The 24567-nt window shown below is 33.9% G+C and overlaps 1 protein-coding gene and 1 pseudogene across 1 annotated transcript in view; one reads left to right on the top strand and one right to left on the bottom strand.

Annotated features, from left to right (window-relative positions):
* CUNH8orf34 (chromosome unknown C8orf34 homolog) overlaps positions 1 to 24567 on the bottom strand; it is a 273032-nt gene that overhangs the window by 172244 nt on the left and 76221 nt on the right. The window contains 2 exon segments of the mRNA XM_006924083.1: positions 10294 to 10460; positions 20300 to 20472. Coding sequence (XP_006924145.1) covers positions 10294 to 10460; positions 20300 to 20472 — 340 coding nt within the window.
* Positions 14983 to 15101, top strand: LOC112472668 (annotated as a pseudogene).

The following is a 24567-nucleotide window of genomic DNA, read 5'->3' as shown; positions in this document are numbered from 1 at the left end:
AATTCTAAGGCTTAGGAATCTGACTCTTAGGTATCAATCATGTAATCTAGATAAATATTGTTCTACAAGGATCTATGTCCTTTTCTATCATGTAAAAATAAGAACATTGTCCACCTCACAGCATTGCTGTGATTGTTAAGCACTTAGCACAGTAAATTGCACATTTTAAATACACATAAATGTTAACACTATTCTATGTATGTTACATAAAAAATATCTAGAAAGAATATCACTAAACCTAAAAATTAATTATTCATGAGTATTTATTTATTTTGACCTATGCAATCCCATGTTCTTTATCTTGAATATTTTCAATAATCAAAATAAATATTATTTATAGGAAATTTGACTCCCAGAATATTTGATAGTAAAAGCCCCTAAAATAAGCCTATGTTAACCTATAAGTACTAATAGTATTTCTGAAAAAAAACATTCTTTCTTCTAATTTTTTTTTTTTTTTGGCTTATAAGGAAAATAATAAACAATGAAACTATGTTGATAGTATGCACATTTAAACATTCAATGACAGAGGGAACTAAGATTGTGAAAATCCTGAAACCATTATAAAACCAGTAATAAGCACATATGACTTTTCTTGTCTTTTTTTTTTTAACTGAAAACTATTTAAACTCCTGATTACTAAAGAAGCTAGCAGAATTTAGAAACTAATTTATAAATGTGTATATTTTGGTGATATTATTACCCTTTATGGTTAGAAAGTGTGTTTTAAACAAAGATAGCATTTTTAAAGGAACAACCATGGTTGTTTCTTGGTGAATAAAGGAATAACTTCACGAGCAAATAGTCTGAACTTTATTATAAAAGAAATGTTGCTTTTGTGATTTGTTTTAAATGTACGTTTTTTGGATTGTCTTTCAATTCAAAGCTCTTACATTGGAGAATAACCTCTCTTATGCTCTTGATTTTCCTTATCAAAACAGAGTTGCTTGGAGCTTATTTGGCCCTTTTGTGTTTCGACTATCTATGAGCAGAGATGTGTTTCCTACCTTAAACTTATTTCTATTTAAAAAAAAAAAAAAAAAAGTGCCCTAAACCCAGATGTTAGGAATCAGATGGTATCGGAATATTAACAATGTTATTTGAGAAAGTTTCAGATCACAAACAAAAATAATCCAAAAAAAGAAAAACATTAGATTATAGCCTGGTAGGAAAAAAAGAAAGAAAGAAAGAAATGTTCCCTTCTTTCTTCTCTTGATATTTTTGCTTGTTATTAAGTTCGAATTCTCTGAATTGTGAGAAGCTAAAATAATTCACTACAAGATGAAAATGCATGGACCTGGACAAGCTTTAGAAAATGGTTGCTTCTTTGAGCTGGTTTTGGAATGCTGCATATCTTAATCCCATTACTAGTCGAGATTTATGGGGCCAATAAAGCCTAGATGTTCATACAAGCCAGATACCGCCTTCTCCAGGCTGCAGAAGGACCTAAGAATGTCTGCAAGTGCACATCGGGAGGCAGTAAGCTAATAAAATCAAATACGTATGAAAGAAAGGCAGGTATGTTTTTAGCTTCTGATACTTTCTAGAAAGCGTTTGACTATTTCAACTGCTGAAAATAATTTCTTCAAATTATTAGAAAAATTTGAATGTTATAATGTTCTCTTATAAGGGTAATTAAATGAAAAAGGCAAAGAGTCTTTCTAAAGCACTGCATAAATTAAGGTTCATGAGATAATATCTTTTGAGAAAGTTGTAATTTTTTTAAAAAAAGAAAAAATTAGAAGCAGGACTTAAATATCAAGTAGAGGCTATATGCTGAAATGATTTCTAAATATTTGGAGCATTTCTATATGAGACACTTATGATAAAAGACTAAATATTTAAACCCCTAATGCCAATTTCCTTTTTAACATGTACTAAAATAAACCTCATGTGCTAGATGAATACAGGAAAGAAACTGACATAAAAATGATATGAATTATGGTTAAAAAATCTCTTTTCTAGCTCTAATCCTCTGAGATATACTGAGCACTTTACATAAATTATTCTACTTGATATCCACAACACCCTATCATATAAGTATTGTTATAATTCCCAGTTTTCTGATGATGGATTTGATATTTGGAAGAAGGAAGCTAATGTTCTCAAATCACAGAATTAGTAAGGGAGCAATTGTGAAACTTGCATCTAGGGCCACCTGATATACGAAGCTTATGCATGCTATTTTCTAACCCTGTGCTACATTATCTTTCATAAAATTAATTTTGTTAGGTTAATTAGTATTGTTATAATTCCCAGTTTTCTGATGATGGATTTGATATTTGGAAGAAGGAAGCTAATGTTCTCAAATCACAGAATTAGTAAGGGAGCAATTGTGAAACTTGCATCTAGGGCCACCTGATATACGAAGCTTATGCATGCTATTTTCTAACCCTGTGCTACATTATCTTTCATAAAATTAATTTTGTTAGGTTAATTTCAATTTTAATAATATTAATAACATTTAATAATATCAATATTAATACTATTCTACACTTAATTCTTGAAATAGAGTCCCAAACAAATGTTGGTAATGAACACTTAAACATGACAGCACTGAAGATAAAAAAAATAGTGGGCTAAATGAACAACATCTGACAATTCTAGAAAAAGTAAATTTTTTAAGAAATTAAAATTTTATATATATAGAATTTTAAGTTTATATTCTGATATAAACAAATTCATCCTATATTAATATAAGGCATTCAATCATCTTTTGCAGACAGAAATTAAAAAAATTAAAAAGTACAATAAAGTCACTAGATGTAATTTACCTCCATTAGAGCACTGTCATATTTTTTCCCACTGTGTATTTAAAACTTAGAGCAATTTCTCTGAAATTACTGAACATAAAACCATTGAAAAAGAAAATCATAATATATTCATTCCAAAAGAAATTCATATTTAAGAACAGTTTAAACATTTCAGTTTTTGAAAAGTGCTTAAAATACCTTTTAAAAGTCTTGAATAAAGCTTTACTTCACAAAACGTATTATTTTTCAGAGATTGAAAATAATTGGCAAGTTTTGTGACCACTCTTCTGTTAATATGTATTCACTATTCAACTTCACTAATTTTAAGGTTTCTATTTAGAAATGGTTAAATAAGTAGTCAATGATACTGTAATATATGAAAATCTAAACAGATTACTATTTATACAAGAAGTTTTAAACCATTCAGAAGCATTTTAATACCTCTTTAATATTGACTGTTTTTGATGTTAAAATACAAATAATTGCTATATTAATTATACATCTTTATACATTTTCAACCAAGAAGAAAAAAATACTATAAAGTCATGATTTTGTACCACTTTCAAATGGTTCTGACATATAAAAATTAAGTCAAATTTAGTCAAATTATATGAAAATCACTACCATGGCTAAACAAATCATCTTTAGTGTAATATTGCCATTTTATTAAGTATTTGAAATGGGCAAGTTTATTTCCAAAGCATAAAACCCTAATAATTGTCAACACTGATTTTCGATTTGGTTGTGATTTGTTTATACAATGAATTAATGTAAAATCAACAAAACTGTGCTGTTTTAAATATTTTCATACTTCTCAATATAACTGAAAGAATTTTTAAAGCTTGTAGATTTTCCAACACTTTATGGCTTCATTTACGCAAAAGCATGTAAACAAGTACTGAAATTTCTAGCATTTACATATCTGTTCTTTGTCTCTCCCTCCTATTCCTGCTCCCAGCCCAACTTAGCAGAGATTCACGTGTATGCACAAAACGTTTTTGTTTTCCTCTTACATTTTTATTTTCACATGGAAGAAAATTAAAGACAAGGGAGTAATTTGCTCTACATCCCCAGCCAAATCATATCAATGTTTGCCCTTGCTTAAATATCCATCTTAAAAACAAAAGAGTAATGCTTTATATTGATATAGCAAATATTTTGGCCTGCCATACATTTGTAGCTTTATCTCTTTTCTCTCCAAGCCTTTGATTTTACTGTCTTGTGGGAAACATTCATTTTTACTGTTGGTAGACAATTTCCCAAAGCTAAAGAAATTGCTTGTTTCTTCGCCTATAACTAGACAAAAGGCAAGTGGGTTAGAGGATCTAATTGTATTTGGAAGGAAAATTTTGTACATAAACTCAAGTGTCCACTTTCAAATATTCCTGTTAAGTGTGACAAAAGAAAAAAATTAAAAGCACGTTCAGAGAATATCCCAATTTTTACTGCCACGACATCTCTGTGGGATAAAATGAAATCCCAATGAAACCATGTCCCCAGGTCTATGCTGGAATCATTCCATAACTTATGTAATTTTCCTACTCTAAGCAGTTCATTTTTCAAGTGCTCCTGTAAAATATGACACCAGGAAGAAAAACAGAAAATAAGGTACTATAAATTGGATTAACCAAAACTTCTTAGCAGGACTTCTCCTTGTTTACAGGAGACATTTCAAAAGAACTTGGTTAACTCGGAAACCTCTGTTCCACGCTCTTTTTGTTGTAAACATTAGACTTTCTATTACTTCATTTTTCTCGCTTCGGGATATATCAAACAACAAAAAAGTTCATTGACTGTATCCACTAGATCAGTTTCTCATTGCATGTTCTATAGATCATCTGTAATGGAATCTCTTGACAGAGGGGAGGAAGGGTATTCCTATTGAAAAATGTTGATTCATGGGCTATATCCAAACTTAATGAACCAAAAATTGAGACCAAAGGACACTTGAATCTACTTTTAAATAAGCTTCCTAGATGGTTCTTAAGCAAACCGAATCTTGAAAATCATCCCTGCATAGTCAACACTTGATGAAACATGTCTGTATATGTACAAATTTGAATTCGCAAGAATATGCAGATAGTCACTTTGTAAGTGATAGATATACATTGGAGTAATTAACAAACCTATGAATAAACTAATGAACTGAGAGTTGAAACAAGATCCACAAATTGTTCGGTTCTATATAGAGGCTAATGTTCACTTAAATTCACCTTCTCCAAGCCCAAATGTATCAGATAATTAGAAAAATATAGGAAGCAATATTACTACTGCTGTATATTAATATGAACTGGTACTGTTCAGATAGAGGCACATGATACTTGCTGAATGAAAGTATGTGTTTGAATGCATTTTCTCAAAAGTCACTGTAATTTAGAAAGACAAGCACAGCGCTAGTAAACTCTGAGGCCACACTTCAACTTGAGCTCACTTGGGATTTGTGTAGGAAATGACAGCACTAAAGTAAGCTGAAGTCAGAATCCAGAAATACAGGACAAAATGTGACAGCAGGGGGGGACATTTCATAGAACTTCTGTTACAATAGAGCACATGGTTTAACAGGAGGAAATATTTATTACTCGGCATGTGAAAGATATTTTCAATCATCTGTGCAAGGTCCTTATTTTCCAATTATACTAGTTCATCCCGGGAACATTTAAAAATATATGTGTGTATTTTCTATAATGTTTAGTTAATTGTGGTCATTAATTACCAGTGTAACTACTAATAATTTTGAGACTATCTTCTATTTAAAAACAAGGTCTACTTAGATGGAGATTATTTGGAAGATATGTTTTAGATTTAGAGCACTAACAGTGGTGCTCAAAACCGCTTTATCTTGACATCCACAAATTTAGATATTTTAATCTCTAATATGTACTCATTCCATATTAAGTTACTTTGGTACTATAATGAATGAATGTCTAAGCGGTATGTAAAGTAATCTTACAGATAATATTAAAGTATCCATAAATTTAATTTGGAAAGACCTCAGACTTTTTAAAAGAATCTTTTCTACAAAGAATCTTCATTTTAAAGTGACAACTTTTCTGTTATACTGATATGCCCAAGGGATCAACACTCAAAGGGAACAAGGTTTGTGTGTATGTTCACATACTTTAGATCATTAAAATATAGGTATGTCGTATTGATAGGCAGACAGATTTTTTAAAAAACATTTAAGCCCCTCTCCCTTTAAAGCATAATTGAGTGACAGTACCTATTTCTCATTAGGTGAAATGCATGTTGTTATTTTACAAATATGGGTGCTTTCTGCTTTAAGAAGTCCAATTTAAAAAATCAGAACAGAGAGTGAATGTTTATTTTCAAAATGCAAAAGATTTGCCAAATGATCATCTTAATGCAATGAGTCCCTCCAGAAAATTAAGTTTATTCTATATTACATAATTTGGTAAGATACTGAGGTTTTAGAAACTCAATTACTATATTCTGCAAAGAATATCAGTATAATTATACTTGTTCTTAATTATTAAATTTAAAACAAATATATATTTTCAATCACTGAGTATATTTTGGTAATATAATCTTAGTTTCCATTTTTATATGACTATGAGCTAAGACCAGAAAGTATAAAATATAGTGACTAATCCTGTTTTTCTTTTGGGGAATCTCTGGAATGTGATTTTTAGCTATTAGACTCATCATCAATTCTGAGAAAGTCTAAAAAAAATCTTTTAAAAGTAATATCCCATACTAAAATATGTAAGTAGTTGTGTCTTTCAAATAATTCTGATATTTTAAAATGAGTATAAATTATATAGAGAACAATCAAACATGCAGTTGCAATTAGTATTTCATCAAGAATAAGATAAAAATACATGTAATGAAAATGGGGTCACAGTTACAAGCAAAAATATCTTTGAAACTAATGAAGTTTTTTAAATTGTCTTTGAAAATATAAAGATTTTTATAAATATCTTGTACCCTTGTAACTTCTTTCCATTTTTGAAAAATTGATTTTAATAACTTTTTTTAAAAGTGAAGATTCTTTATAATGCTTTATTCGTTGTGGCCATTAATTTCTAGCATAATTACTAAAATATTTGAGAATATCTGATATTGGAAGTTGAGAATTAGTTTAATGTGACATGGCAGATATTTTATTGAATATTTTCTGTAATTAGAGGATTAATTTCAGAGGTGCTTAAAACTGTTATATCTTAAAATTCCAAATTTAGATATTTTATTCTCTGATATACATTAATTCCATATTAAGCTACTTTTGTACTATGAATGTATAAGTAGTATTTAAAGCAATCCTACAGGAAATACATAATCTACTTAAAAAATTATAGATGTTGTGCTATAATATTTTTGCATACCCAATACATTTAGAAAAGAAATCCAAAAATATGCAATTAAACAACCGTGAAAAACTAAGTATTAATTAGCATATATTAACAATGCTAAATTTCTTAATAAAAAAACAAGGATCAGTAATTTTACTAGCTTCTACTACCTCCAATAAAAGGCTTTTTTTCTTTCTTCTAATCAATCGATTTTTCTGAGGAATAATTCCTTGTTATACTAACATAAAATAATAATTATATCTTTTACTTATCACTTCAAAAAGTTTACAGAGTGCTTCTCATGCATAATAAATAATTTTTCAGTCTGTTAAATCTTGGTATGTATAATAATGACAATTTAAACCCTTAAAACAGATAAGCTGTAGCAAACTCATTCTACAAAGTGTGATAGATTTAAAAAGATATTTTAAATACTAGATGTCTCTGTTTCATTTTACAGATTCTATGTACTAAAATTTGATTTCATGTAAATTTTCAAGAATTTAATATTTGTATTTTCTGCAAATAAGGGCAATCACATTTCCCTAGAATCAGTTTCAAAAATATTATCTTAAAATTCTATAAAATAAACAAAATTAAGGAAATACAATATTAAAAGGACTATGAAGGTAGATTTTTATAGTTTCCAAATTAATTTAGAAGTATTATGCCACTGATTGCATTGAAATCTAATTGAATATTAGTAGAGATATACATGGCTATTCAAGATGTCAAGGCATAAAAGTAAATAATTAATAATCGTTTTATACTATACTCATACCTGGCATATTCATCTATTATTATACCATGACTGAAAAAATTCTTAACTTTCTGATTAACTGAAATTAATCATATACTGTACATCTGTTTGATTTCATGTAAAAGATGAGCCATTACTTTAGTGAAAGAAATAGCAGATTAATAAGTATTGAATTTACATACACTAGTGGCTTTTGAAGAAAACTCTAAGTATGTACTTTAAATATACATATTTTTTAGATAATTGAAGGATATTAATGGATAGAATGTTTGAGCTTTAAAGTCAAACATGTTTTATATACAAATGACATTTAATAGATGAACTTTCTGGGCAAAACGGACTTTTGGATATAATTATCTGCTGTATCACCTTTGTTCACTGAGACTAGGCAACAGGGCAAGCTGCATGGGGCATCACTCCAGGGACAACCCAGTGGGCTTGGGATGGTCCATGTTACCACAGGGAGACCTCGCGGCCCAGAGATGAGCATTAGAACACCACCTGCCATCTGCGCTGATGTGTGGAATCACATGGAGACAGTCCAACCCTTCAACTATCTCTCATCCTTCAACCTGCTCAGACTAGAGGCTAAAATGTTTAAATTTAAAAAAAAAAAAAAAAAAAGAGGATCAGCTATTAGCTGCTCACATTAGATAGTCTCCAAAACCCAATCTTCTGTTGTGGGAGACTAGAACCTTCAGAATAGGGTGGCCGAGATCTAGGAGCAGCAGCACTACGTGGACACCTGGGACTCCTCAGAGTCTCCTGATGTCGTGACCTGTGATTTCCTCTCTTCTGCCTAGGTATTCCTGAGACTATCGGGAATTGCAAAGCAATTCTGAGCGTGCTTGGATTCCTTCAAAAGATCCTTCTGACAGGATATAGTTGCCTTCATGTGGACACCCGCGGGCCACGAGCTGTCATTTACAGGAAAGGGGAGAAAGGACGATGTCAGCACAACACAGTGTCAATTCATAGTTACTGCCCAAAGCAGAGGAATGATTGACAGGCACAGTCACAGAGCATAACTGCAAAAAAGTACATTCCTAGGGGAGCACACCTACGGGGTAATCAGCACACGCTGCCTCCCAAACATAGGTCTGCTTGTCCTGCAGGACTCACCGGAGGACCCGGCTTCTTTGAGACACATTCTCTGATCGCCACCTGTTACTTCTGCATCAGGGGCTGCCCACAGCAAGTGTTCAGTGAGCATCTACTGAATGAAGCAAACGAAGAAGGTACCACACACTAATGACTGGAGGTGGGGAGATAAGATTCCTTAAAAAAACACTCAGACTTAAATGTTCTTAAAAAAAAAAAAAGCCAATACCATGAAGTGGAAATGCCATGCGTGACATAGTCCCCTAGATGCTGGAATGAATGCAGTCATTATAACATCAGAAAATGACAATGAACTTGCCATCACTGAGTCACAACACCTCCACAGGCCTATGCATGGAGACCTACATTATTTATTAAAATGATATGCATGGAGACCTACATTATTTATTAAAATGATAGTATTTTACTACCATAAATGCTTAAAACCAAGGAATCTGTTTTAGAAAAAGAATTTTTTAATACGTGTTTACTTGTGAGATTCTATATTCTGTATGCTAAACTTATTTGAAATTTTCAAATGAATAGACTGTTTATTCTCTTAGTACTATATTCTTACAAAGTATTGGAAAAATGTTCTAATTTTTTAGAATAGAATAACTGATATCGCTGAATTAAAAACACATTGTTTTATATGTGGATCACTTTCTCTGAAATAAAATTTCATTCCTTCTTTTGGGACAACAGTTTTTCAAAGGGAAGTTCGATTTTTAAAAATTACTATGAAAAGATTTCTGATGAAACATAAACATACATTTACTTCATCAACAGATATAAAAGGATTTTCTACATGCTCAACATTAATAAGGTTTTTATTAAAGTAATGGGTCTGTAAAAACATTAAAATCTCTACAAACTTTACTGTTTAAACTACCAATTATGGAAGACATAAAACATTAATTTACTCTCTGCCCCTTTAAATTTTACTCTATTTTTCTAAAACTACTTTGAAATAACAGAAGACATTCTTGGGATGAGAACTGAAATATGTACTTTGGATACATTTTATAGACAAAAGGTGTGTTCAAGGCAATTATAATCAGAGAATAAAGCAAACAGACTTGAATCTTTATCACAATTGCACACAGAATAAAGCTTGATTAAATAGTCAGAAGGTAAAGGGCTGCATATACAAAGCAGAAAATACAATCTAATATTTTTCATGCTTAGGTGATTTCAACTTAGTTTTCACATGCAAATTCATGAAATCTAACATAAATAAAATGTGCATTAAACTCTTTCTTTCCCCTAAGACAAAACTATCGAAACTTAAAATCTCTTAATCACTACACATTTTTACAATGCCAGAGAAGAAGAAAAAAAAAGAGAAATGATTAATTTTTAAAATTACCCAGCAATTCCATTGCATCGTCTTCATTATCAATATCTTCTTCTGTCACAGATGGAGTGGGGCTGTGAACTGACTCAAAAGAATCTTGAGAGAGCATTGCTGCCAGCAGTTTCTTATGTCGCTGCTGCTGCTGTTTTAATCCCTTTGTCTTGGGTTCCACCTTTAAGCTGAAGAAATATTTACGTGTTAACTTTCAATGATGGTGACATGAGGCATTAGCTGTGGCAAGTAAAGAAAATCTAGAAACAGTTCATTCAATTATTTTGCTATGCATATTTATGGACATAGTAAAATTCTCCCCGAGGATAATAAAATTACGGATTCTGTCTTCTTTCTTGGACATCCTTTGGTACCTCATGAATGATTTCCCAAGTGGATATAGAGCAAGTTTTTCATTTTAATAAAGTCCAGCTGATCAGTGATTTCTTTCATGGATCGTGCCTTTGCTGTTGGATCTAAAAGGTCATTGCCATGCCCAAGGTCATACAGGTTTTCTCCTGCTCTCTTCTAGGAGTTTTACAGTTTTGTATTTTACAATTACGTCTATGATTCATTTAGAGTTAATTTTTGTGACGGGTGTAAAGTCTGTGTCCAGACTCGTTTTTTTTAAACATGTGGATATCCAGTTGTTCCAGCACCATTTGTTTAAAAAACTATCTTTGCTCCATCGTACTGCCTTTGCTCCTTTTTCTGGGTTCTCTATTCTATTCCGTTGTCTATTCTTTTGCCAATATGCACTGTCTTGAATACTGTAGATTTATAGTTAAGTCTTGATGTCAGGCATTATCAGTTCTCTTATTTTGTTCTTCTCTTTCTATAATATGCTCACTATTCTGGGTCTTCTGCCTCGCCACATAAACTTTAAAATCAGTTAGTTGATATCCACAAAATAACTTGCTGAAATTTTGATTGGGTATATGCATATTTTTAGTCTATTTTCTCTTCGTTGTTCACTTTGGATAGATTCTATGGCTCTATTCTCACATTCAATAGTTCTATCCTCTGTCATCTCCACTCTATTACTGAGTCCATTCGACAAGTCTTAATTCCTATCATTATCTTTTCGGTTACATAATTTCCATTTGGTTCTTTTCTATTTTCGAGTTCTTTGCTGATATTTTGTATGTTTTCATTTGTTTCAAGAGAACTTAAAATGGCTTGTTGAAGCATGTTTATGATGGTTGCTTTAAATTCTTTGCCAGATAATTTCATCATCTGATTCACCTCAATGTTGGCGTCAATGGTCTGTCTTTTCTCATTTAAGGTGTGATTTTCCTGGTTCTTGATATAATTGGTGATTTTTTTAATTTTAGCCTGCACAATTTGGCTATTATTGTAGGAGACTCTGGGTCCTATTTAAATCTTTTATTTTAGAAGGCAGCCACCTGCAGTGCTTGGCCTACTTTTGCAGCCTGTGGTTCCAATGACAGTTTAATTTCTCAGAGCCCTTGCAGTACTAATTTAGTCTGCCTGGTTTATCTGTGTGGCTGCGGCTCCCACTGGTGCCTGCTGGTATTGCCTGAGGGGACGAAAGCACCACCCCAGGTAGGGGAAGGGAATATATGACTGTGAGGACAACGGGGTTCCCGCGTCAAGCTTCGCGTTGGAGGAATCCCTCTTCCTGGTGTCTGTTTGTCCAGTAAAAGACACTGCACTTCCAAGAATGTGGAGTCTCAAGTCTGGCAGGAAAGGACAGCGCGTCCTCCAGCCACTTATTGCCAGTGAGCTTCTTGCTCAATTGCCCTGGCCGGTGCCACCAGGCTCTCCTGCTATTGTTGGCAGGACTCCTGTTCGGTCAGGGGGAGAAAGGAACCTTTCTGGGCCACCCGCTCCTCTTGCTAGTCCGGGGCTGGGAAAAGCCAGACCTAGGTTGCCTTATGCTATTGGGTGGGAGGTCACAAGCCACCTGCCACTACGCTCCCTCCAGCTGTTAGGTCCCTAATCATTCCACTTTCCTCTTAACATTTTTTACAGTGAAAAGTTACTTTGATTGCCTCTTGCATTATTTCCACGGTTTGTAGTTGTATTTAATGCAGAGAAGCAGAGAGAAATGAGTCTGCCATCTTTTCTAAAACAGAGGTGACAGATAACTTGTTAATTATAAAAGGCAAATGACACCTTTAGAATGAAGAAATCTAGTGATACCACCTTAACCAAGTGAACAAACCCAGTATCACCGATAATGGGGCAAACCGACATTATGATCCTCGGTGTAATAAAATAAGGAAGGCTATGATATCACCTATGTAGAACTCTTGCCAAAAATGTTTAACCTGAATTTAATGATCAGAAAACAGACATATCTGGATTTGGATATTTGCCTGTGGTCTGCAAGGATTTCAATGTCATGAAGGGAAACAAAGACAGAGGCTGCTCTCGATGACAGACGGCTAAAGGGCCTTGACGGCTTAATGCCACACGCGATTCTTTATTGGACTTGATAAAAAGGAAACAAAAACACAAACTACAAAAATCCATAAAAGACTACTGGGAAATACAGAGACACTTGAACATACGGTCTGTATTAGATAATTTTATGGTGACATTGTTAAAAGTTTTGGTGTGTTAATAATATAATAGTTGCATAAGAAAGCATGCTTATTCTTAGGAAATGCATGTTAAAGAACTAAGGAATTACTATGTTACACTATCTATAACTTATTTTCAGATGGTTCAACAACAACAACAACAACAACCAAAGAGAGATTGAGAATAAAATGATCTATTACCAAAGATAGAAAACGCAAAGGCAAAATGTTAATTGGTGAATACAGGTGGAAGGTATGTAGAAACTGATGTTACTATTCTTAAACTTTCTGTAGTTGGAGACCTTTCAAAGTTAAAAGTTGAGGTTTGGAAATAAAAACTATATGAAGACAGACTCTTGTCAACAATATTTACTTCGACTTTAACGTCCATCCTAATTTAGGTTCCCAACTTAAATAGAAACTGTTACTGAGATGTTGGAAAAATATGTGCCATTTCAAATAAATATTTGTCTTTATTTTAGTAACTATCAGTGTAATTCAAATTCAATTAAAGAAAATTATTTTTACACTTTAATAGTAGAGATAAAACACAGAACATTAACTTTCGAATAGATGGAAGAAGTTTATTTAGCTCCAGTTTCTTGCTATGGCATCTGTCTTCTGCATATTTCATTGTGTCTTTTAAACTGAGAAATCATGTGACAATTTAAAAGTCTTTCTGGACTAACTTTATTCACTGAGAAGCAAACAAACAAATCAAAACAAATCTTAATTTGGATTTCTTCACTGACAGACCTAACGTGGTAAATAGAATTTACATCTACATTGTTTATTGAAAATTATATTAGAATAATGATATTCATTCATAACTTTAGCTCCATTAGCTTTTGATTATGAGAAAAGATATACATATTGCTTTGAAAGAGAAATGCCTGTGGATTGCAGACATGAAAATTGTACTACGAGGGAAAAAACAGCACCTTGCTGCAGGGAAGAAGGATCTTAATGCAAACGAGTGGTGGGCAGAGATGAGTTTGGGGTATTTTGAGGAGCACTTAGGATTCTAGGCCCGCTCTTACCCAGATACTGAACTTAAATCTTAATGATAATGGGATTCTTAGAACATCTCCCTGAAGAAAAGCTGCAGAGCAAAGCAGTTAAGGGCACAGAATTTGGAGCAAGGCAGCCTGGCTCAGCTACTTAATAGCTATCCTTCCAGAGACAGTGATGTCACTGCTTTGGGATTTGGTTTCCTCATTCCCAAAGTAGGGATAATAACAACGTTTTCATGAGGATGAGGATATGGAAAGCACACAGAGCAGTCTCCGAGGAGACAGTGGGCAGCATCCTAAGTATTGACACGTCTCTCCGAGTGCCAACATCCCACAGAGAAAGGGACCAAAAAGAGGCTTTGGGGCACGTGACAAAGAGCAGCTAATGATTCGACGTGGTGCTAACACACTCTAGGAATCCACTTTGCTGTGATCTCAACCGAGATTAGGTGGAAAGGAGCGGTTTAAAGCAGCCAAGGAGGGGGTCCCATGCGCCTGCCTCTCCAGGGGGGCCACCATCTCCTGGCTCTGGATAGACCTGCATTCTGACCATGTGCCCTCTTCCTACTGACCCCGCTGCACCCAGGTGCCCAGCCTCGCTCCATGTGCTGCACGCTCTGTTTCTGTTTCTAGTAAGTATTTGTTTTATCTGATCCTGCGTGCTCTCTCCGGTGGAAAACTGGGTGATTCCTCTGTCAACCTATATCCTAGGCTTGTTAAGTTCACCATCACAACCTAGCAGGCAGAACCTGTGTCCTTTCTTTTGACTCTAGTTAGAAATTAAAGGCTCTTGAAGAGATCATAAAGTTTCACGCTTAACCGCTGTGTTTGATTTATGCATGAAATCTGTCTCCTTTTTTTATACGTCTGAATGTTATGTTTTTATAATCAATGTAGCAGACATTTATTAAATGCTTGCTACATACAAGGCATTGCGGGCACCAAGCTGCAGAAATAAAACATATTTCCTCGCCATTCTCTTCACTTCAAGCAATTATTTTGAATCTAGGATTTTTTTTTTTCAAGCTGATTTCACCCAGTATCCAGCACACTATCTTGTGTTAAGGCTCAAAAAATATTTAACAACTTTACCACTTCTTTTGGAACCTCATTTTTTAAAACACAATAAATAAAATAAGAATTAATTTGTCTACGGCCATGCCACCCTGAACAAGCAAGATCCTATCTGATTTCGGAAGCTAAGCAGGGTCAGGCCTGGTTAGTACTTGGATGGGTGACCACCTAGAAAGACCAGATGCTGTAGGCATAAAAAAATAAATAAAAATAACTAAAAAATAAGGGATTATAAACTGACAAGGTCCTTGCAATCTATGAGGTCAACAAAGGGTTGCTTTGCCTAAAAAAAAAAAAAAAAGAATTTTAATTTAAGTAGATGTGTATGAGTCTTCCAACTTCATAGAAATGAAATCAGGGACACAGGAAGACTGGTGGAACGGGAGAAGGAAGAATGTGCATATGGGACATGGGGACAAACGGCAGGTTACAGACGCATAGCTCCTATTCATCAGCCAACAATGACTAAGATCATTTCATGAGAGCTGAAACAACTGTTTTCATTAGTCTCATTAAAACATGCAGTTTGGTCGTGAAGATGGTGCTGGGCTACGAGACCTAAACAGTGATTAAATCTAAAATGCTGCCCATTTAGTAAGAGTCCACCTATGACTCTATGAGTCTTTATTCTGAACATATAAAAAAGACCTCATCAACATTCTAACATAAATATATGATTTAATTACATACTTTTTTGGCTTTAAAGAGAAATTTGATAGTCATATGTATGATTTTTGTATGTTTAGATATTTTTTAGATTTCTATTCTTCGATTCCTTTAGAAGACTGATTTTTGATTAATCGACATCCTTGATGCTTAAAATTTACATTATAATATTCCTAAATTAATAAGTTTTAGTCTCTGCCATATGTATTACATATTTTCTATCACGTCCATAATAGTCAAAACCTGTATAATATTAAGGTTCTTTGTTTTTGGACTTCTTACGTAAAAGAGTACCCCCCCATCCATTTTCTTCCTTCTTATTCTGGTTTATTTTCTATCATATTACTTATCACTAATTGAATTTACTGCATATATTTGCATATTTTCTTGTTTCTGGTTTGTTCCTTACTGCCAACAACAGGAACTCTAAGAGGAGGGGAACGGTCCAGCCTTTGTTTACAGATACAGCAAAAGCAATTGTGAGTTTTAATAAAAAGGAAAACAACTTAATGGGAAATGAATTTGGCTTTTATTTTAATAATATATATTTCTAAGTTGTAAGATTTCCTATTCATTTTACGGCATATTTACCATCTAATACAATGCTCACTTAAAAAAATGAAGCCAGTTCACCAGATCTATAATGTTTATTGACATTGTTCTTGTTTTAATAAGGTAGTTCAGCTTATAGGAGTTTCATTAGGCTTTCAAGGCTTGATGAGCCTATTTACAAATTCACATTATGGTTTAGTACGTAATTTTAGGAAACCCATTACCCAGCTACTGCAAAGTCTAATTTAGATGGCTTAAAATACAATTACAGAGGTTTACTAAACTTTTTTTTTATGGTGTCATTGGTTAACAAAATCCTGTAAGTTTCAAGTTTCGTAGGTTTACTAGATATTTGTTTACATTTATATTATAAATGTGTGATTGTTTTTAATAATTCTAAATGTGCAATAAATATATATGCTTTTGCACCAAATGGCTAGACAAGCCATAGCCATTGATGCCAGTTGGTAGTATCTGACAACCTTCAATCATTTCCCAACATATTCGCCTCCCTCTTTTTGAACCCCTCTTTCTTTCCTCGGTCAGATGCTTTAATTTCTTTCTTAAACTCTCTTCACTTAGAACCTCTTTGAGAATCTATGGAAGATGTGGCAAGAAAATGTCCATATGTACATACACACAACATTTTGCCCATAATTTCAAGAGGTTCACAGACCTCTTGGGTCCATCCAGATACCATGCAGAGATCACAGACTCCATGTCAGCAGCTCTTATTCTATTAGCTTCTCCACATTGATCTCATAATTGCTTTGTTTTAACCAGCACCTAACCCTTCAGGCGACAGCAATGGGTACTAAAACTGTTGCCCTTTTTCATACATTGTTGTATTTTCAAGACCTAAGAAAAAAGTTCAGGTAAAGTTTACTATTGAAAAATAAAAGGGTTCCAGGAAAAAATTCTGGGTAGCATTCTATCCATAAGACTCCTAAGGTTAAATATACCTTATATGTAAGCCTCTCTAATCTAACGGTGAAAGTCCAGCCTGTTGTGTATGTGTTATTCTGAATGAAAGGGTAAGATGGACTATTGTAATAACAGCCAATCAAATAAGACGTGCGCAGTAGGAACAGGAAAGACTGAGATGCGTAAGGGGGCAAAAAAGGTAAGATAGACTATAAAGAATTCTTCCTATAAAGAACCTCCACTCAGCAGACGTCTACTGAAAGCCTTCTATCTACGGAAAGCCTTCTGTGTGCCTCCTTCACCCATGTAACAGGTCTGCTAACACCATGCACCAGTCCCAGTGGAGGAGAGAAAAATGGAAGAAATCGTCTTTGAAAACTGTTTTTTTCCTCAGGAATCTAGACTATCATTTAGTCTGTGAAAGTTTAAGACAGTTAAGTAACCATGTAAGCTCATTACTATCTAAGGGCAGCAGCTAATACTATAGTTACAAACTGTATGGTCATTAAAAGTTTCTCCTCAACCCATTCTTATTTGACCTTATCAAAGCCAACGCTGCATGACTTCCTGGTATAAATTCAGAAACCTTGTTTCATATTAGAAGATGGGAGAGATATAATTTCTAATCCATAGTTTATGGCTATTCTTTAAATTTAGTTAAGAGATGCATGTATTCTTTCACCCCTAATGGGGCAACTGGGCAAGAGTTCACCACCACATTCTTTGTTTCATAGGTAATATTCCTCAACTCGTAATTTAAAGATACAAGTAAAATAAAACTGAAAACTTTTCAAAACAAGTATTTGAGAGATAGATGGCTTTGTGGATTGGGTTGTTATGGGTAGGTATTGAAATAAGTTGCGGGGGAGATTCCTCTTTATTTCATATTCAAGAGAGAATAAGAGCTCACTGAAGCTAGGAAGAAAACAGAAATACTAACATTTGCAATAAATGGCTCCGATTATTATTATGACTAAATGAAAGCCGAATGAAAGTCGACATTTCTCTATTTTACATTTAAGAACTAAAGTTGTAGCAGTGAATAAAGATAAAGGTCTAGTGGGTTTCATAAGACTGGTATTAAAAATAAAATTACTCTCATTGACAGGTGAAATTGATCTGACATTTCACAAAAGCAGGCAAATGGATTTTTAAAAATGGTTTTCTTCTCTTTATATAGGACACTTCATCTATTTAAATAATTGAAAAGTTATTTCTCATGGAAATAGAATCAATTTTCTATATGCCTCAAGCACATTAGTGAGTATTCTGAATTTCCTTCCTTCCAGTCAAGTGATAAGTCAAAGTAAAAAGAAATCCCCCAAAGCTATTACATTGTAGAAAATACAATTTTCTCCTTGAGAAAGAATAGTTATTGGTTGCTGCTGAATTTAACATAGGAAATACAAAGTTACTGTGGCTATGCATGCACAGGAAAAATTCTTCTACAGTGCTCAGCTGCTGACACAGAGAGTTTTCGCTCCTGTCACATTTCAACTCATGTGTGTTTAACTCTACCTTCTCAATCTCGTGTAAGCCATGCTGCACCGAACACTTTTTCGTTCCAACTTTCTTACAGAAGTTGTCATTTTTGTTTTGCGTTTTACTCACTGTAATTGGTATTACCAAAAAAAAAAAAAAAGGCTATTCTGAATATACTGTTTTCTAATATACATATTTTCTAAATATACATATAACTATGACCTGGACATTTCAAAATCATGCTTCTACCAGTATACGGAAACTTAAGGCAAACCTCCCACCATAGTTTTGGGTATCACAGGTCTGAGTAAAATTTTATAGGTAACGCCACAAATTAACAAGTTGTAATAGTTTCAAACATTAAACAAAGAAAATGTAAATAATTATATTTAATCGTCATCATATTATCAATTCTAAAATAGTTCTCAACCAAGGTTTCTCTCCCTTTACATTCCATATTAACTCTGCCTTATATAATCTATTACACATTTAATAGTTTTCTTTTCCCAGTTGACTGACTTTATCTCTCTGATGTTCAGAAGTCCTCCCTCCCCAATTCTTTTTTTAAACTAAATTTAGTGGGGAGACATTGGTTAATAAATATTACATAAGTTTCAGGTGCACAATTCCATAATTCATCATCTGTATATTGGATTGTGTGCTCTCCACCCAAAGTCTAGTCTCTTCTGTCACTATATACTGACCCCCTTTACCCCTTCACCCCTCCCCCATCCCCAACTCTGGTAAACATCCTCTGTTGTCGATGTCTATGAATTTGTTCATTTTGTTTGTCTGTTGCTTTCTGTTTTATATCCCTTGTCGCAGAGCGGTTTTTATGAACTTGACCCCAAAGGCAAGGGAAGTAAAAGCAAAAATAAATGGAACTACATCAAACCAAAAGGCTTCTGCACAGCAAAAGAAACCATCGACGGAACAAAAAGGCAACAACTGAATGGGAGAAGATATTTGCAAATTTACCTCCAATAAGGAGCTAATATCCAAAATATATAAAGAATTCATACAACTCAACAACAACAACAAAAAATCCGCTTAAAAAATGGGCAGAGGACCTGAACTGACATTTTTCCCAAGAAGACATACGAATGGCCAACAGATATGTGAAAAGATGCTCAACTTCACTAACTATAAGGGAAATGCACATCAAAATCACAACAAGATACCAGCTCACACCTGTTAAAATGGCTTATCAATGAGACAAGAAACAAGAGCTGGCGAGGATGGGGGAGAAAAGCAGCGCTTGTACGCAATGGCGGGGTGTACATCAGCGCAGCCACTATGGAGAACGGTAAGGAGGTGCCTCAAAAAATTAAGCATAGAACTATCATATGACCCAGCAATCCCTCTTCTGGGTACCCACCCGAAAAATGTGAAAACATTTATTCATGAAGATAGATGCACCTCCAATTCTTAATGGTCAGCCCCTCCCTGCCCGGCATTATCGTAGGTCTCCACTGACAGCTTATGTCCTTGAAATTATTTCTCTATTTGGTATTAGTAGCAAAGAGATAGTCATCTTCTTAGATGTAAACAAACAAACAAAAAAATCAAAACCAACACCTAGAAGCAAATCTAGTCGTGCTCTAATTTTAACACAGAGAAATTCATTTTTATCTTATGTGGAGTCTAACATAATTTTGTATATAAAATTGCTGAGTTATTTCAACAAAGTCATGGATTTGGATTTCTTTTCCCTTTACCTTTTAATGATTAATAATTTTCACAACCTCAGAAGACATCTTATCTTACCTTCCCGCGGGGCTAGGGCTGCTGTCTTCACTTTCCCATTGTTCATTTTTACTTCTAGGTATTGGGGGCTGTAGCATCTCAGCAGCTAATGGGTCAGCATCATTCTCTTCTCGACCAATCCATTCTCCAATCACACGGGGTCTCAGAAGAGAAGAATTAAATGCCACTGTTTCCTGAAGAGAAAAGAATGTGCTGCCTTAGATTATTTATTTGTATCAGTGGGACAACAGGGAAATAATTTTCAACTGCTTCCTCAAATCACACTATTCCTTTTTTATTTCTGAACTGACTTAAAAATTCAGTTCTTTCCACTTCTACAAGATGACTTACTCTATGTGATTTGTGCCGATTCCTGAAGGTCACTGTCACAAAGGACCTACGAGTGAAATCTTTGATCTAGATTTAGGTGTACGTATGTTCTAAGATGGGACAGGGTGAGCGTTCGTGATGGAGGAGTAAGTTGCAAGGCCCACATAGTACAGGAGCTTGAGGTCGCTGGGAACTGGTAAGTAATTTCGCAGAAATGGTGTCTGGAGATGAAACGAGGAGACGGGGCTGGAAGCGTGCACTGCCTCCAACTGTGAGGCATTCGGGGCTTTTGGGGATGCAGCAGAAGTTTGAAGCAGGGCAATACCAATGACAGGTGTGCTATGCGAATTCAAAAATGTTAAAGCAATCTCTTCTCATAGATTTGGGTGTTATGTGGCTCTTGAAATGATATTTTAAATATTACATCATTTAATAATTTTAAATGATAAATGAATACTGAATACATGTAATTGCTAGGGATGTTGTGGTAAGTGGGAAAAGGGCAGGTTAAAAAAAAACAATACCTATTGTAAGACCTAATTTTTGTTTAACAATTCATATGGATATATACCCATCATTGATACACTAATCTATTCATTTATTCATTGTCTTATATTTATTAAGACTGACTATGTGCCAGATACTGCTTGATTTGTTGGGAAGAAAAATTGTAAGACTAAAATGGAATGGGTTGATCTGAATGGAGGGCCTACAGGTTTTAATTTATTCTTTTGCTATTCCTATGTCTTTTCAATATTCTATGATATGTATTTGGCTTGGAATGAGAAAAAATGTATTTTTAAAATACCTCGATCTGAGGAATACAAGCTTTGCTTAAATTACATTTAGCTATAATTTTTAGTATTACGAGAGTCTTGAACAATTCCTTAAAAATGTAGACTTGGTCTTCTGAGTGTTTACAATTCCTCTAAATACTATGCAAATGAAATACAATAAAATACAGTATTACAAGATATACAATGTAATATTAATATACAAATACAGCACCAAGAGCAACATGAGAAATATGATTTGGACATATTTGATGAATGTTAATCCAAGAGATAACAAGCGACAGAAAGTAGCTGGATATCTTAATATTGATTCACATGCCACATAAAATGTAGCAGATAAATTTTAGTAACAGTGTTTGCAAAACTAAGCAACTAATCCAAATTCTTTCTGTATTTATGTTCCCAGAATCAGAAAACCCAAGCACTTACAGTGGCTTTCAGCTGTGACATCATGCAATCAAATTAATGTTTTGAAATTAATAGAAAGGCATATTCGTCTGCCATGATTTAATATTATTTGAAGTACAAAACTTAAAACTAACAGCCATTTTGTTAAATTTATACCTAAATTTGTTTCTAAAAGCAAACTGAAAGACATGTTTTAGAATTAAAAAAATCTATAAATATATTCACAGCTTCAGAATCACTTTTGGCCTGTGTGCCCTTGAAATGTTACTTGTTCTCCGAATTTCACTTTCTCCAAAGTAAAAATGGTGATGATGGGAATTACAAAACCTACTGCTATCAGATGAATTAGTAGGGCAGCACAGTGAAGCCGCAGAATTCTGTACACATGCTAGACACATTTATTTAAGGATGTGGACTGTATTTAAACCACTTCCCTAAGAGTGATGATATATCTGGGAATAAAACGGTAAACAGAACAGCAGAAATAGGCCAGTTTGGGTAAGAATAGATGCTTGGTTATAAATATGGGCAGAAAAACAAAGCAGGGTATTGATGAGGCGTGTTTTATCTTATAAAGTTTTATTTTATAGATAGTATATTTCAAAGGTTGGATAATTAATTCAATGTTTATTAATCTCATTTACGTAATGGGGAAGAAGTGAGCTTAGAGATATGTCTTGCCATAGACTCAACAGATTAGAACAGGGGACCGAAGAAACTGACCATTGTAACAACAGAAATGAGTGGGTTCAGACAGTATAAATGAACAAGAAAATAGGATTTAGAGTTGAGTATGATCAAAAGTTGAGAAATGCAGATAACCAGGAAAAACTCCTTGGTTGCTTACTGGGAAATTAAATGAGAGATGCCACGGCTGTTGAAACAGAGCACAGAGAGAATCAATGGTTTGATGTGCAACCTGTTTAACTTCCACTGGCGGCAGAGATTTAGTGAGAAATAGCTGAGGAGCAAAGCGAGGTATCAGGGTTAGAGGGGTTAGGAGGTGAATATTTTATAGGTGAAAAAATGTGATTCTACTATTTTTATTTTTATTTTTTAGAATGCAGAAAGCTTCTATATCTATCCCTTTCTAAAATTACTATATATCTCTAAAAGTTCTTGAATATAGTCTACCTATACGATTAAAATAGCATATTTTTCTTCGGATATATTACTTATATTTGATTAAGTTAAGTAAATACCTTTCCAAAATCTTTATGAAAGGATTTTAGTGAAGAGAGCAGTCTTAACACTACATATAATACAGCACAAACATCAGTACATGGGGAAAGAAAATTTTAAAATGCACGCTGAATGAAACGAGTTTTTGAAAATATTTTAAGTACACGGATAAACAAATCATTTAAAATGTCACTGCTAAACAATGTAAATCCTAATTATTCCTTCAAAATGTGTAAATACATATTCCTTGGCCTTTCTAAGGCCAGGAGGGTCCCTAGTTGTTGACATTTTGAAGCAAGTAAATTTAACAAGAAAAGCATTTCCAATAAAAATTCTCCCAAAGGTCACAGTTGTGCTTCGTAGTCCCAAACTAACCTTAGACCGCGCCTGCTCTCTCCAAGCAGCCTGCTCCCAGCGGCCAACCAGGAGTGTGTTCCACCGCCCTGACCACTGCTTATCAGCACATTTGATTATACTCCATGTTATTTGTGTTTTCTCTTCTTAATAAAACAAGACATTTATGGAAGGCTGGATCATGTCTGAAATTCCTTTGTTTCCTCCATAATAACTAGCACAATTCTGATTTCAGGAAATAAGCACAAAATGTGTTGACTGAATTAAAAATAATTCAAAGGATGGAAAACAATGCATATGTGGTGAATTATGAAGTATCTTTATGTCTAACTAAAAATCAGGTAAATGATTCATGGACAACATTGATGGATAAATTTTTAAGCCATATCATAAAAAAGTCTACAATTTCACTGATTAGGAATAGTGAAATATTTCCTATAAACTCTTAAGCTATTGAGTAAGTTATTTTAATTCTGCCAGTTCACAAAAAGAGAACTTTGCAGATCATAATCACGCATGAAATGTTTGATCTAATACAAAACCGCATTAAAATGAACTTGATAAAAATTACGCTTAAATTAATCCACACACTGAACCTGAGTTAGATATTAAAGAAAGTAATATAAACTATTAGTGAACAGTTCTCTTGCTTTTCCATCCTTTTTTCCAACTTTATTGAAATATAATTGACATAGAACATTGTATAGGTTTAAGTTATACAACGTGATGATTTCATATAGGCTTATAATATGAAATGGCTACGACAAAAAGCTAGCTAGCATATCCATCACCTAACAAAATGACCTGTTCTTTGTGGTGAGAACCTTTAAGGTGTACTCTTTAGCGACTTTCAAGTGTTAACTATGATGTTGTTAACTAGAATCACCACGCGGTGCATCAGATCCCAGAACTCACTCATCTTGTACGCGGAAGCTTGCGCCCTTTGACCGCCTGCTCCCATGTCCCACATGCCCCGTCCCTGGCAACCACCATTCCACCCTGTCACTATGAGTTTGGTTTTTTTTAGATTCCACATATAAGTGAGATCACATAGTATTTGTCTTTCTCCGTCTGACTTATTTCACTTAGAATAATGTCCTCAAAGTCCATCCATGTTATTGCAAATGGCAGGATTCCTTCTTTTTATGGCCAAACAATATTTCTCAATATTTCTGTGTGTGTGTGTGTGTGTGTGTGTGTGTGTGTGTGTGTGTGTGTGTG

The sequence above is a fragment of the Pteropus alecto genome, unplaced genomic scaffold (genome assembly GCF_000325575.1).
Source record: "Pteropus alecto unplaced genomic scaffold, ASM32557v1 scaffold87, whole genome shotgun sequence".
In the NCBI taxonomy this organism is placed as follows: Eukaryota; Metazoa; Chordata; class Mammalia; order Chiroptera; family Pteropodidae; genus Pteropus; species Pteropus alecto.
This window is presented reverse-complemented; position numbering and strand designations above follow the sequence as displayed.